Source organism: Staurois parvus, unplaced genomic scaffold, assembly GCF_062004578.1.
Source record: "Staurois parvus isolate SC_StPar_1 unplaced genomic scaffold, SC_StPar_1.0 ptg000249l, whole genome shotgun sequence".
NCBI lineage: Eukaryota > Metazoa > Chordata > Amphibia > Anura > Ranidae > Staurois > Staurois parvus.
This window is the reverse complement of record NW_028318045.1, coordinates 9,386,244-9,398,547: the sequence shown is the minus strand read 5'-3', so window position 1 is coordinate 9,398,547 and position 12,304 is coordinate 9,386,244. Positions and strand designations below refer to the sequence as shown.

The 12,304-nt window shown below is 42.2% G+C and overlaps 1 protein-coding gene across 1 annotated transcript in view; it reads left to right on the top strand.

Annotated features, from left to right (window-relative positions):
- Positions 1-12,304, top strand: part of PPARA (peroxisome proliferator activated receptor alpha) — a 99,129-nt gene that overhangs the window by 75,472 nt on the left and 11,353 nt on the right. Inside the window, exons 5-7 of the mRNA XM_089680759.1 lie at positions 1,641-1,779; positions 8,556-8,755; positions 11,014-11,461. Of these exons, the coding sequence (XP_089536885.1) occupies positions 1,641-1,779; positions 8,556-8,755; positions 11,014-11,461 (787 nt within the window). The remainder of the gene's footprint in view (positions 1-1,640; positions 1,780-8,555; positions 8,756-11,013; positions 11,462-12,304) is intronic.

Sequence of the window (12,304 nt, the reverse complement as noted above, 5' to 3'; positions counted from 1 at the left end):
CAGGACACAGCAGCACGATCAGTCTTGGGGGGGGGGGGGGGGGTTAAATGTATTAGCAGATTTGAATACAATAGCAATGGAAAATTGAAGCCAAACTCCAGCTCACAATTTATAATCTGTTACAGCAAACTCTTTTTCCTTTTGGGATAAAGGCTTTACATGAATAAATAAAATCTGGTCATTTTAATCACCCCTGCCAGTGGTATATGGATGGTCTCATCCATGTAAACTCTTACATTCTGCTGGAAAGCTTGAGATTCTGAAAAACAGCAGACTTGCTGGCTGAATTGCCAGATGAAAATAGAAGAAAGAAATCCTTAAAAAGACAACTATTATAGCCATGACATCTAAGAATTGGTAAACTGCAATATAATACGTTTGTTCCTAGGTTTAATACTGCTTTAAATCTCAGTGATAATACGGAAATACACCCTCATCAAAGGAAAACCGTACTGTGTTTTCTTTGCATATACATTTACAGATATTATTTGATTATTGGATGCTTTTTAAAGTGATAGTCACAATTTAAAAATACCCTGTAAGGTCTTAAAATATTTTAATCCAGAGGGTCCCTGCCCTAAAAGACAGTGTATACTCAATGCTTTCTAGCACTTCAGCCTCTGAGTGTTTGACGTCTGCATCCCCCACCATGAAATGGTTCCTTACGTCAACCCCCTACGTCAATGTAAGATTCAGCAGTGAGGTTGGAGGGTTGGGGAAGGAGGCACAGACATCTAACACTCCCAAAAGGGCCAAATACTACAGTGTATCCAAGGCTGCAGCGCTGGAACGGCGGACAGGTAGGAGAAACAAGCTACCAGAGAGGGAAACATATGCTTATTTTATTTCAGGGGCCTTTTGAATCAAAACATTTGGAGACCTGGCAGGGTCTTTTAACTGGTTTGCTGCCTTGGATTTCCTTTGTAGGTGGGTAGATACTACCTATAGATGCTAACTATGTATACAGACTGTTCATACCAGTGTTTAGGAATAACTTCAATCTTGATCTTCCATTGTGCAAGACAGAACTCCTCTTTACTGTTTTGTGAATTAAGTGATATATTTTTTTCTGTCTACAAAGAGCCAGTGGGAGGATAGTTTTGTGAATGACATTACAGAAAATATGGCATAATTTGCAAAAGGTTCAAGAGAAAGCATAGCTGTAAGCACAATCAGTCTGTCACTGAGTGGAGAATTTATTTAAATATTGTAAATCTGTCTGTTAGTAAATTTGAATATCTGATGTCTGTGAGGATTTCATCTTCAAGGGTCAGTCCACCAAAAACGGACCACCAACTCCGTATGTATCTGGAGGACTCTAGTGGTGAAAACTGAGAATCCAAGTTTTAGGATCTGCCCCCTCTTTCATTCATTACAAGGGGGGCTCAATCTTCCATTTTCATTCCTTGTTTATTTGAAGAACCCAAGGGATTTAAGAAGTTGGTGATTTATTTAGCCCGTCAGCTTCCAGGCATAACTGTGATAAAGGTTTTCAGTGGGCTATCCAAGTAATAAGATACTGAGAACACCGATGATTAATGTTTCTAAGTAAATGGGCAGATAACTGATAGAATGCAGGATTTTTTTCTATGTTTGTATTGCTTCCTGTTTCAATGAAGACTAATATATTGTTCTTTTAGGGCTTTTTCCGAAGAACAATACGCCTCAAACTGGCTTATGACAGGTGTGAGCGGCTCTGTAAAATCCAGAAGAAAAATCGGAACAAGTGCCAATATTGCCGATTCGAAAAGTGCCTTAGTGTGGGAATGTCTCATAATGGTAAGCTACCAGCACCTGTTACTTACATTGACCTCCATCTATGGACATGTCAGGTCCTTTTGTACAACCATTCTTTACAATGGACTGTGTCTTTTGAACTCTTCTTTCCAAGATCCTTCCATGGGTAAATGCAGAGCTGTCAGTCACCCCTGGGCTACTGAATCCAGCCCTTATCTCAGGATGTTACAGTTCCCTGATCAATTTGCCATAATAATTCAAAGTTTGACCACCTCAGTCCCGGAGCCATTTTTTAATCTTTTGCTCATTAATTAAATGCAAATTTTAGGCCAGAAGATTAGTTAACCCTCCCCCCAACATTTTCTGAAAGCCGAGACCCTGCAAAATAAAATGGAGGTAGTTGCAGTCTTTTTATGTCACATGACATCAAAGCGGAGTTCCAATCAAAAGTGGAAGCTCTGCTTGTTTGCCTCCTTCCCCCCCCCCCCCCACTGCCATATTTGGCACTTTTTGGGGGGAGAGGGGAGCGGATACCTGGTTTTGACAGGTACCTGCTCCCACTTCCGGCTCACTTCGTCAAGGTGAAGTGAGCTGGAAGTTCGGCCCCCTTCTATCTCCTGCAGTCTTCTGGGACACTTCACAGGTCTCAGAAGAATGCTGGACCAATCAGGACGTGCAGCGCAGCTCGCGCATGCGCAGTCAGCAACCGGCTGTGAAGCAAGCGGTCACAGCCTGGTGCCCACAGTTGAGATGCCAGGGAGAGAAGGGACAGCGCGGGTGAACACATCGCTGGACCCTGGGACAGGTGAATGTTTATTAACTCAGCAGCTACAAAAACTGTAGCTGCTGACTTTTAACAAACACAAATGACTGAAACTCTGCTTCAATACAACGGTTTATCAAACCCATATTAAAAAAACAAAACAAAAAAACCCAAAAAACTGAAATCTAATATATTACCCAATTTTTTTGTGAAATCCAAAAAATGAGGTTGTGCTGAGTAAATCAAAAACCATGCCAAGCCTTAAAATTGCCAGTGAAATGGTGACAAACTGTGGTACCCAAAATTGTCCATAGGTGATGCTTTAAAAGCCCCTACAGGTTATTGGTTTAGACTTAACTGTGAATAATAGGCCTGCGTTGTGTGCACAGTGATATATACCATGTGTAGTGTAATCGCCCTTTTTCGTACATAGGTGCCCCAACACATGCGTTTATGCATGCATGTTTGTATGCAGGGGCAGGAGTGCTTTCAAAATTTAAATTTTTGTTTTGTATTATTTGTCACTTTAAATGTTTAAAGCCTAAGTGTAGTCAGAATCACAAACAGGAAAAACAGCACAACGGACATAATTTAAAGTCAGTCGTATGAATCTCTGATTCTTCTGTTAGTGAAAATCCTCCTCTGACCTGTCCCCCCACTCCCGTTGCCATAATCTTTCAGTGCAGTGGGGGTTAATACATCTGAAAGGCTGTCATTCATAGAAGCCATATTACAGTTTCTATGAATGAAACACTATCTAGGAATGAAGGACAGGTGGATTCTGGATAGCTCTGCCCAATTCACTTATAAATTTTGATTAATTCATTAAAGCCTCATATGACTTTTATGAAAGGAGTAGCCGGGCGGAAAGGGTGGGCATAGTCAGGCTGTCTTGATGAGGGGCTTGGACAGCCTATTAGTTGTATTAACTCAAGCTGCACTGAAAGATTACATTGGTCGGGAGGGGCAGAATGGAGGACGATTTTCACCAACTGAAGAGGAATCTGCACAAGGGACACATTCTACTGATGTAAGTTATGTCCCTTGTGCTGATTTTTCTGTATGTGATTTTGGCTGCACTTAAGCTTTAAAAATGTATTTTTTTTCCATTTTTAACCAAAACAATATTGTTATCACATTTGGAACCAGTAGCCCCCTATGTGATAACATATATCCTGTGACAGCTTCTCTTTAATTGAGGCAGCAGGGGTCTATTAGACCCCTGAGGTCTCCCCTGTACTCCTACAGCTAAGATTGTGCGGTGTACGATACAACAGGGTGTTACGGTGGATATGGAAGTGATTGGGCTGCTTCATAGTTGCTCTATTACTTTCACCTAAAAGCCAACAGTTGGCATGATGAAAATACTCACAATAGCAGGCAGGGACTGTGTTCATAAACAGCGCTTATGGAGAAAAAAGGGGGAATGTGTCATACTACTGACACATCACGTACTGTAATCCCTGGGACCTTGTGATCAGCAAAATCATAAAGGATCACGGGAATTAAAATCAATGAGGTTTTAGGATGATAAACTGCTTCCATCACCTGTAACAAACAAATTTCCCAAACTAAGATCTATCTATCTACCAGGGATAAAAACAGTAATATGATGCTTTTAATATAATAGAGCACAAAAATATATTTAAAGTAGTGTTAAACCCAAAAGCAAACATTTATTATACTATAGCTTACAATTTTTTTGATGCGATGGCTACATTATTTTTCTTTTTTTAGTCTTTCTTTCTTTCTTCTATTTTCACCTGGTGATCCAGCCAGTCAGTCTGTTGTTTTTCAAAAGAACAAGCTTACAATGATCAACTTTAAATAATTTATGTAAAACATTTATTCCAAAAGGAAAAAAATGTTTGCTATAACTGCTTATACAGTATTAGCTGGAGTTTGGCTTACACTTTTTTGAGAATATTATATTTGCTACTACATCTAACCCCCCCCAGATTAACAGTGCTGCTATCCAAAGGTGCCCCTGTGCTCCTTCATCCAGAGTGGTGTCTCTCTAATACCGGAGGTGTGTTACTTACCAGAACACCAGGTAGAAACAGAGGGGGAAAAAAGCCTAGGAAAATAAAATGGATGCAGTAATCACATCTAATGATTGGTAAACTGCAATGTATTATGTTTTGGGTTATTATGGCTTTAATTTCAAAAAGATGCAAGCAAATACCACAGACTTTTTAAAAATCACTTTAAAATGCTAATCCTGTTTGACATTCATGTAAATTCACAAGCGGGACATAAAATGATGGTAACTAAGATGTTTTTCACATAATGCTATTCAAATTGCAGCATACCTAAGAACCATAAACAACGCAATAACTGAAAGATTGCTAGCAACCAGGTACACAAGAGTGCTCATAAATCCATAAAGCAGGCCATAGATGAGTTGAAAAACAAAAGTTCTGTTGATCGAAAAATGAAAATAGCTCATACGATGGTGCCATCAGTTGTTTTTTTGATTTTCACCAAAAAAACCCCAGCATGTTGGATTGGGCACTTTCGATTGCCTGATTCAAAAATCGTGCGTGGCAGCTGGCAGGTCAATGATGTGAAAAACTATTCGACACAAATTTTGTTCATTTTTCGACTCATCTGTGGCCTGCATTAGAGTACTTTGGTCATAGATACAGCTCCTATTAGGAATCCATAGGTTTTATAATGGCTGAAGGTGTGCTAGATAGATAATTGTCCTGTTTAAGCATTTATATACCGTATTTTTCGCCGTATAAGACGCACCTGACCATAAGACGCACCTAGGTTTTAGAGGCAGAAAACAGGAAAAAAAAAATTCTGAACTAATGGACTGCAGACACAGTACAGGAGATGACCAGAGACTGCGGACAGCACAGGGATGACCAGAGACTGCGGACAGCACAGGGATGACCAGAGACTGCGGACAGCACAGGGATGACCAGAGACTGCGGACAGCACAGGGATGACCAGAGACTGCGGACAGCACAGGGATGACCAGAGACTGCGGACAGCACAGGGATGACCAGAGACTGCGGACAGCACAGGGATGACCAGAGACTGCGGACAGCACAGGGATGACCAGAGACTGCGGACAGCACAGGGATGACCAGAGACTGCGGACAGCACAGGGATGACCAGAGACTGCGGACAGCACAGGGATGACCAGAGACTGCGGACAGCACAGGGATGACCAGAGACTGCGGACAGCACAGGGATGACCAGAGACTGCAGACAGCACAGGGATGACCAGAGACTGCAGACAGCACAGGGATGACCAGAGACTGCGGACAGTACAGATGACTGCTGACCTTTGGGGAGGTGGGGAGCGGGTACCTGAATTTGACAGGTACCCGCTCTTACTTCCACAGTTGTTCTTTGATCTTACCTGTTCCTCGATCCAGCCGCGCGCTGTCTTCCCGGCTTCTGTAATGGCGCTCGGCATGACAGCCGGGTGCCCAGTGCGCATGAGCGAGAAGCACTTGCGCTTTGTGATTGGTCCGGCGGCTTCTGGGATCTGTCATGTGTCCCAGGTACCGCCTTACCATTCACAAAAAGCACTGCTTCTTGCGCATGCGCACTTGGCACCTGGCTGTCATGCCCAGTGCCCACACTACAGAAGCCGGGAAGACAGCACGCCGCTGGATAGAGGAACAGGTAAGGTCCCGCTGCAGAGCTGAGCGGCCAGCCCGGTATTCTGACACGGCCGCGGTGGAAATACCGGACCGGCCGCTCCATAAGACACACTGACATTTCCCCCCCAGTTTTGGGGAAGAAAAAGTGTGTCTTATACGGTGAAAAATACGGTAGATAATTGTAAGCTCTAACGAGCAGGGCCCTCTGTTTCCTCTTGTACCAAATTGTATTGTAACTGTAATGTCTACCTTCATTTTGTAAAGTGCTGCGCAAACTGTTGGCGCTATATAAATCCTGTATAATAATAATAAATATGTGTGTGAATGAAGGGGTATATTGTAGCCAATATATCAAGTAAGCTCTTCAGTTGTGAGGCAAGTACAGTATATGGCATCACAGCAATATGCAGAAATACTATAATAGAACCCACTGTACCTGGTCAGACTAATGGATAATGGCTATAATCGTGTGGAGATAAAGTCCATAGAAGTCTTCTTTCTATATACACTGGATACATTGTGTGTTGTTTCAACAAGCCTTGATGGTGTACTAAGGTATCACCTGAGCAGTTTCTCACATGAGTGTTGTTAGATCCACATAAAATATTACTATATTTTATTTCAGGTACCTTTATAGCGCCATCAATTTGCGCAGCGCTTTCACATATATATATTGTACATTCACATCAGTCCCTAACCCTCAAGGGGCGTACAAGCTAAAGTCCCCTAACTCACATTCATACATACACATACTAGGGACAATTTTAGAAAGGAGCCAATTAACCTACCAGCATGTCTTTGGAGTATGGGAGGAAACCAGAGTACCCGGAGGAAACCCACGCAGGCACAGGGAGAACATGCAAACTCCAGGCAGGTGGTGCCGTGTATGGGAATCGAACCTATGACCCCAGTGCTGCCAGGCGGAAGTGCTAACCATTTAGCCACTGTGCTGCCCCGCTATATGTTTCTGGGCAAGGTCCTGCAGCAAATGCTAGCAAGTTGGTATCAACATGGATAAGAATATATATTGCCAGAAAACCATGGACCCCTCCTAAAATAATCTTGCAGTGTCTCTACAGATCCATTGTGTGCTGGAGACATATATTTTAATTCATGATGTCACATCTAAATCTTCCACTATGTTACTCCCATATCTTCCAAATTTGATACCATACAGTTCTAATTCTGCGCATTCGCACATTTATACCTGTATAATGTTGTCTCTATATACAAATAAAGGTGAAATTTGGTCTTAGGTGCTGGGCTACCCTCCCCCATTTAATGCCGCCTATATATTTCTGCTATAGTAGTACTGTATCTCCATATTAGCTGCTCTAATAGTCAATTGCTCAATGGGGCATGTGCTAAAGTACACTCTGCGTAGTGACATACTGCTTGGCCCCCATATATTTGTGTAACATTTCTAGTTTGACCTCTGTGCAACACTAATCTAGATCTTTATGAATGCATGTGCATCATACCGCTTGCAGTTATCAATACTGATAACTGTATCTGTGGCCGGGTGCTGTACAGGAATGCTGATGTCATGAAATGTTTTCCCTAACATGTTTCCTCCCCACTGGGACTGGGTTGTGATTAATTTCCCTGGTAGCTATATCTCCATTTAGGAATTTGTGTTGTTTGTTACGTTCATTTAAAGTATATGTAAATCTATTTTTCAGTATGTTTAATATTATGTCTCAAAGTATACAAATAATTGTTTATGAATCTATTGCAAAGTTGTTGTGTTTTTTTTCTTCCTAAAGATCCCGCTAGTAACAGCACTTCTTATTGCAGGCTGACCACACTAAACCACTGCCTTACATTAAGCAGCAGCAGTATCAGCTTACCATGTGTGCTTGTTTAGCTGGCTGTTGGGCTGTCTATCCATTCTATCCAATAAGCAACCCAATAGCCAGTTGAAGGAACACATGGTATGATGACATTGCTGCTGCTACTTTCTAGGCAGTGGCTTAGCACTGTCATCCTGCAAGAAGGAAGGATCTCTAGAGAAAAAAAATTTTCAAATGATTTGTATAGGAAAACCTATGTACAATGAAGCATGACACCAAATATACTGAAATACAGATTTTGGCAGACAGCAGAACCCTTTTTGAACCTGCACTAGATTGGTGGAGAATGAATGTCTGTATCTTGTTGGTTCTGCGTCACAACCAGGGGCCTAACAACTCATGGGGTCCCCGAGCATTAGGGGATCATGGGGCCCCTGTATCCTCGCCCACACTCAAACCACACCCAAAAAGCCTATGAAAGGTACCAGGGGCATCTCATGGGGCCCCCTACTGACCCTGGGTCCTTGGGCAGTGCTCGAGTTCCTGAATGGTCAGTCTTCCCCTGGTCACAACACAGCACTTTGAGAAGCTAGGACCTCTTTTATTTTGCTAATTACAAGTCCTCTTGTGTCTTTTCAGCAATTCGATTTGGGAGAATGCCTCGTTCAGAAAAAGCAAAACTGACAGCCGAAATTTTGACCAGCGAGCAAGATATCAAGGACTCTCAAATGGCCGACCTTCTGTCCCTGGCCAAACTCCTCTATGACGCCTATCAGAAAAACTTCAATATGAACAAATTAAAAGCTCGGGCCATTCTCACAGGGAAAGGCAGCAACCCAGTAAGTCTTCTTTTAATTGCTGTTCTCTCTCCAGAGATCCGAAAGGTTCCCTATGATGCATTTGGCAGCTCTCAAGGTCACTCTGACCTTCCCTGAACTTGTGTGTGGACTGTGCAGTGCAGGTGTGTCCTCTACTGCTCACTTTACTGATAAAAACTCTGCATTCCCCTCCAACCAATAGAGAAAGCTTCATTAAATAGAATACTTTTTGTTACAAAGAAATTTACAATGTGGCTTGCATAAAAGAACAATCAGTTACCTAAGTAGATATTTCTGTAAACATGTCAAGACTGTATCAAACTAATGCTGGGTACACACTGTCCGTTATTTTTCGTTCAATCCAGCGGGCTGAACAAAAAAAAAAGAGTTTGGGAGCTCTCCCCCCCCCCCCCCACCTGAACACACTGGTCAGCGTTCGCTGCCAGCACTGATTGAATACCGATCGGATGCTGGTTTTCCAGCATGCCCATTTGACAGAAGCCAGCCGTGTACATCTGAGCCGAGTGTCGTTTCATGTGTGTACGGGGCTTAAATGTAGTTTTGATAAACCTTTGTATTTAAAGTGACCCTATCACATTTTAAAAATGATCTCTAGCGGGTATGTAAAGAACTGGGAAAATACCAAGGGAGGACTGATCCTCACTAGCAGGTAAATTCATAAGCAAAAAGTTACTTTGTCATCCTGGCTCAACCTTGCAGCAGTTCTTTATGAAGGGCAGTGTCTGGTTAATAGATACAGAGCAAATATACAAAGTTCAGGCGCTCAGTTTGTGAATGAACTTGTTCACCTTGCAGTGTACCTGTATGGAGTCACCCACAAGTATTTATGCCTAACCTCTATGCTGCTTTGTGATCAACAGCCTCTGGGGTAAATGTTTCAGTGCAAACATGATTGGGATTATTCTGTTAGACTGTACAAAGATCAATGGTGTGCGCAGAGGGCGCTGACCCTCAGCGGCCAATCAGGCTGCAAAGTATTGAAGTATGGAAAAAAAGAGTTGTGATTTGTTCCTGTGGGTTACTGCACATTGACTCTTGTCCTAAAAAATTTAATTTGTGGACAAAAACATGGGGGCTATCATTGTTGACATGGCGTATGTGAAAAAAATATAATATATTGCAGCTGATCGCCCCCTGGATGTGATGGCTGCATACATTTTTTTCAGTCTTTCTTTTCACCTGGTGATCCTGCCAGTAACACAGTTCCTGTCCTAGGGTGACAACACTCAATCACTGCGCTATATCTAAGGAGAAACAGCATTGTAAGCCTAGGAAAGAACTATAAAACACCCCCATCTCCTCTCTGTAACATTAATATTATTCTAATACAGGATTTATATAGCGCCAACAGTTTGCATAGTGCTTTACAATATAAAGGGAGACAGCACAATGGCAACACAGTTCAATACAGAAGTAATAGGAGGGCAGGGTAGGCTTCCCTGAAATTAGTTTTCAAGGATCACCTAAAGGCGGCCAGGGTAGTAGCAGACTGGACATACTGGGGTAGGGAGTTCCAGAGGATGGTAGAGATTCTGGAGGTGAGCATGGGAGGAGGTAACAAGGGCTAGAGAGCAAGATGTCTTTGGAGGAGCAAGGGAGGATTTTGGCAATATCTGCAGATGAGGTTGGTGATGTAGCCGGGGTAAATGTTGTGGATGGCTTTGTATGCTTTGGTCAGTATTTTGAATTTTATACGTTGGGCTAGCACAGTGTTTCTCAATTCCAGTCCTCATGGACCCCCAAGAGGTCATGTTTTCAGGATTTCCATTATTTTGCACAGGTGATTTGATCAGTTTCACTGCCTTAGTAATTACCACAGCTGTTTCATCTGAGGGAAATCCTGAAAACATGACCTGTTGGGGGTCCATGAGGACTGGAGTTGAGAAACACTGGGCTAGCAGAAGCCAGTGAAAGGGATTGGCAGAAAAGGGCAGTAGTCAAGGATAGGTTAGTATATAAATCTAGCAGCAGCATTCATAATAGACTAGATAGAGGGGAGGTGTTCTTTAGACCTTACAGAGAGCTGGAAACAAGGTAACTGATACAAATGCAGCAGCACAATGAGACAGCATAGGAATTTTTCAGCTGAGAAGATTTCTAGTAGGATCAACAAGCTTTTTTTTGCACTTCTAGAACAGATAAAACAAGATGTTTTCATATTATATAATTAACAATCCAAAAGGAAGCAAGTAAGAGAAGTTGTTGGGATTTACATATACTTGAATCTCATACTCTATCTACATTTGTCTTCCTTGCAGCCATTTGTGATACATGACATGGAGACGTTGTGTATGGCAGAGAAAACACTGGTAGCCAAACTAGTGGCCAACGGTATTCAGAACAAAGAAGCCGAGGTACGCATCTTCCACTGTTGTCAGTGCACTTCTGTGGAAACTGTCACAGAACTTACAGAGTTTGCCAAATCCATACCGGGTTTTACTGACTTGGACCTGAACGATCAGGTGACTCTGTTAAAATACGGAGTCTATGAAGCCATGTTTGCCATGCTGGCTTCAGTGATGAACAAAGATGGGATGTTGGTAGCTTATGGAAATGGTTTTATTACCCGGGAGTTCTTGAAGAGTTTGAGGAAGCCAGTTGGTGACATGATGGAACCGAAGTTTGAGTTTGCCATGAAGTTCAATGCCCTGGAACTGGATGACAGCGATATTGCATTGTTTGTTGCTGCTCTTATTTGTTGTGGAGGTAAGACTTTCTCTATATGATAAGATATAATAATGTCATCAGAGTACTTCTGCTGCTATCACAACAGCAATGACTTCTTACCCTCTTCTTGGCCATACAAGCAGTCAGTTTTATTGTTGTCATTAAAGTTAAACTCCAAGCAGTGAATGGTATGCACAGATGAAATACATAAAAGGGAACTATATTACCTACCAAACAAATTTGTATTTCTGTCCATGCACTTCTAAGCATTATACAGCCATATTACGTAGCACAGCCAGGAAGGCACCACAAACCGTTATGGAGCTATACTCAACTCTGCTCCAACCATACGATGTCCGCAAGCTTACTCTGACATCTTCTCACAGGCTTCTCCCAGCTTTTTGATCCATCTTGATTGACATGTGCAAAGAAGTTGAACCAAAACTCAAGGTTTCCTTTAATTTTAAATATTTTGTTTGGGCCAGCTTGGCTCAAATTAATTCTTTCCATGGCAAAACAGTCTGGCCATTGGGGATGCTGTAAAAGATTGTAGAAACTTGTGCTGCACACAGCAAGCACTGTTGTCTTCCTGCACAGCTAACAGTGACTCTCTACTGCCGGAAAGAGAGAGAGTTGCTTGTATGGCATCTCAGTCATTCAGGAACAGTCTTGTATTTTTTCAATGAATATAAAGCATTCTCTGATTGGCCAATGTGGAGAGTCGCGATTGTTTAATTCACCTGCGCACAAAGCCTATCCTAGGATTCCTAAACTGTGCATGCGCAGGTCACTGTACATTGTAGACTTTATGAGGAGAAAGGTAAAAATCTTTTATTGCAGAACAGACCAATTATGTCTTTTTCACCAATGAAAAGACTTTTC